The sequence below is a fragment of the Rhinichthys klamathensis genome, unplaced genomic scaffold (assembly GCF_029890125.1).
Source record: "Rhinichthys klamathensis goyatoka isolate OS25496 unplaced genomic scaffold, OSU_Roscu_1.1 h1tg000329l_1, whole genome shotgun sequence".
NCBI lineage: Eukaryota > Metazoa > Chordata > Actinopteri > Cypriniformes > Leuciscidae > Rhinichthys > Rhinichthys klamathensis.
Window position 1 is genome coordinate 2319501 of NW_026606844.1, and position 2479 is coordinate 2321979.

Sequence of the window (2479 nt, forward strand, 5' to 3'; positions counted from 1 at the left end):
TCTTTCTTCCCACAGTCGTTTTACATTTATGCATTTGGTAGATGCTTTTCTCCAAAGCAACATTGCATTTCAAGGTACACATTTTTACATTCTTATCATTCTTTGCTTTCTTTGGGAATCGAACCCATGACCTTGGATTTGCAAGCACCAACGCTCTACTGTTTGAGCTACAGGAAAACTAATTTCACTGAAAGTTATGCTCCGTAGACTTAGTAATTATGAATCTATTGTTAAATAAAAATAAAACATGACTAACCCATAATCCTTTTGGACTGTTATGGGCTGAGATGGAATGTTTTTATGTCTGGAGTCCCAGAGACACTTATGTTGTACAAACGTATTTATTACAACAACAAAAAAAGGTTACAAGCTTTAACACACCGTTTTACCATGCTTGTTTACACATGAACTTTTCAGACGTATGAAAAGTTATAGTAATGATGCATGCACACATACACACACACACACACACACACACACACACACAAAAAAGTGAACAAAACAAACCGTTTAGAGAAACGCGTCAGTGTCTAAACAGAAAATCATGTGAAAATGTATGTTTTTACCTGAGGTCTCTGAGGCCCCCCAGAAGAGCAATACATTTTTCATTAATGATTTTTTTCTTTGATTAAATAAAAGTTGAATGAAATCATTATTAATGTTTGTTTATATATAGGAAATGTCAAAGCATCAACCTGAAATATTAAGTGGATTATGTATTTTAGGCTAAGTGCATTTTCTTGTGATTAAAAATGTCTAAATACTATAGTAATTGTGTTATTACATCCTGCTACAAAAATAACATATTTAAACAGTTTTATTGGACTTCTTGGCATAAACAGTGACATAAATACATTTTACAGATATTTTACATTTTTGAGATTTTCCTGCGTATGAGTTTTAGTAGACTATTACGTAATTCATGACTGTTCAATCCATAAACTATTGGATTCAGAAGTGGAGGCACTAGAAAAATGAGCATCCCCATAATCTTTTGCACATCTGTGTTTACGTTTTTGAACCTGTGTGACAAGATGTAGAAAGTTCCAGTAACCTCATATATGATGAAAATGGACAGTTGAGCAACACATGTGTTGATGGCCTTGCTCTTTACATCAGACCTACTCATGACCAAGCAGGTAATCAAAATCTTTACATAGGAAAATACTTGAATGGAAACACTAATAATCTGCATCATGGCTGTGTTGAACAAGCCTATGATATTATTAACTGTGGTATTGTCACAGGTCAGCTTAAGGAGAGAGGGATTTTCACAAAACACATTAAAAATGATAGATCTGCATCTGTAATACTTGCCCTGCAAAGAAAACAGCAAAAGAACGAAAAAAAGGTCAAGGCCCCATACAAAAGCAATAATTCCCATGACAAACCTTGGTGTCATGAGAGCATTGTATCGCAGAGGCATACAAATAGCAATATAGCGATCAAAAGCCATGGCAGCCAGAATGAACAAAACACCACCCCCATACATGTGGAGCAGAAAACCCTGGAGCACACAGAGGGGATAGTATGTAGTATTGGTTTCCGTCATAATGTCAGAAAGAACCTTTGGAAGCATGGAAGTGATTCCAACAAAATCATTCAGTGGAAGACTGAACATAATAAAGTATATTGGCTTATGGAGACTTTGTGTCATAATGATGAGGAGTAACAGGGTCAAATTACAAAAGGCACTGAAAATGTAGATAAAGACGCCAAAGAGAAATATGGGATATTTTGCTCCAATAGGGATGTAAAATGGATCCAGGGTTAGCTCAAAACTAACTATGATGGATAAGTTCTCCATTGTGACTCTGGAATCTGTGGAAAATAAGAGAAAATTAGTACTTTGACATTCATTTCATTAAATCCCCATATTGACCCTTTATGAAATGAAAATCAAACCTTAAAGCATTTGTCAGTAATGTATGTCAGTCACTTACTTCATGCACCCTTGATTATTATCTCTCAATTAAAAAAAGACACTACAGTATCATGTCATCTACAAGGTCAAGTTGAAATGCTTTTGTCTTATATAGACAGTCATCTTACTGACATCATGCACATTATAACCCCTGAAGACAAATTATGTGAAAATGCTAAATACATTTCACAGGCTGGCAATGTTATGACTCAGAATCTTACATACTGCACACTTGACACACACATGCATATCACGTATACTAATTAATTCAAGCACTTAAAAAAAAATCTGTGTACATCTGAAATGTTGCAGTAACTTAATAAAAATGATCAATTGTCAATTTTGAATTCATGGTGACTTGGCGACTAGCATGTTTTCCTTGAATAGAAAAGGAGGTTTATTGATTCCCAAAAGGGGAAAATGTAGTGACTTCGTTGACTAATATTATGTGTAGCCTATTTGCCATTATTATTTTTACTATTGATAGTGGTTTTGTAATGTAATGTTTTAAAAATGGTGTGCACCTGCCCGGGGACTGCGGATGAAAATTAGCTT

General features: G+C 34.7%; 1 protein-coding gene across 1 annotated transcript; it reads right to left on the reverse strand.

Annotated features, from left to right (window-relative positions):
* Positions 1 to 835: 835 nt before the first annotated feature.
* LOC130105817 (olfactory receptor 24-like) lies at positions 836 to 2001 on the reverse strand. The gene is made up of 2 exons (XM_056272009.1): positions 1944 to 2001; positions 836 to 1821 (listed from the first exon to the last, which is right to left on the reverse strand). Exon 2 carries the CDS (start codon positions 1805 to 1807, stop codon positions 869 to 871), a length of 939 nt encoding a protein of 312 aa, XP_056127984.1. The 5' UTR covers positions 1808 to 1821; positions 1944 to 2001; the 3' UTR covers positions 836 to 868.
* Between the last annotated feature and the right edge of the window lie 478 nt (positions 2002 to 2479).

Excerpts from the sequence above, each read along its gene's own strand:
- LOC130105817 (XM_056272009.1), bottom strand. The coding sequence starts at position 1,807 with ATGGAGAACTTATCCATCATAGTTAGTTTTGAGCTAACCCTGGATCCA.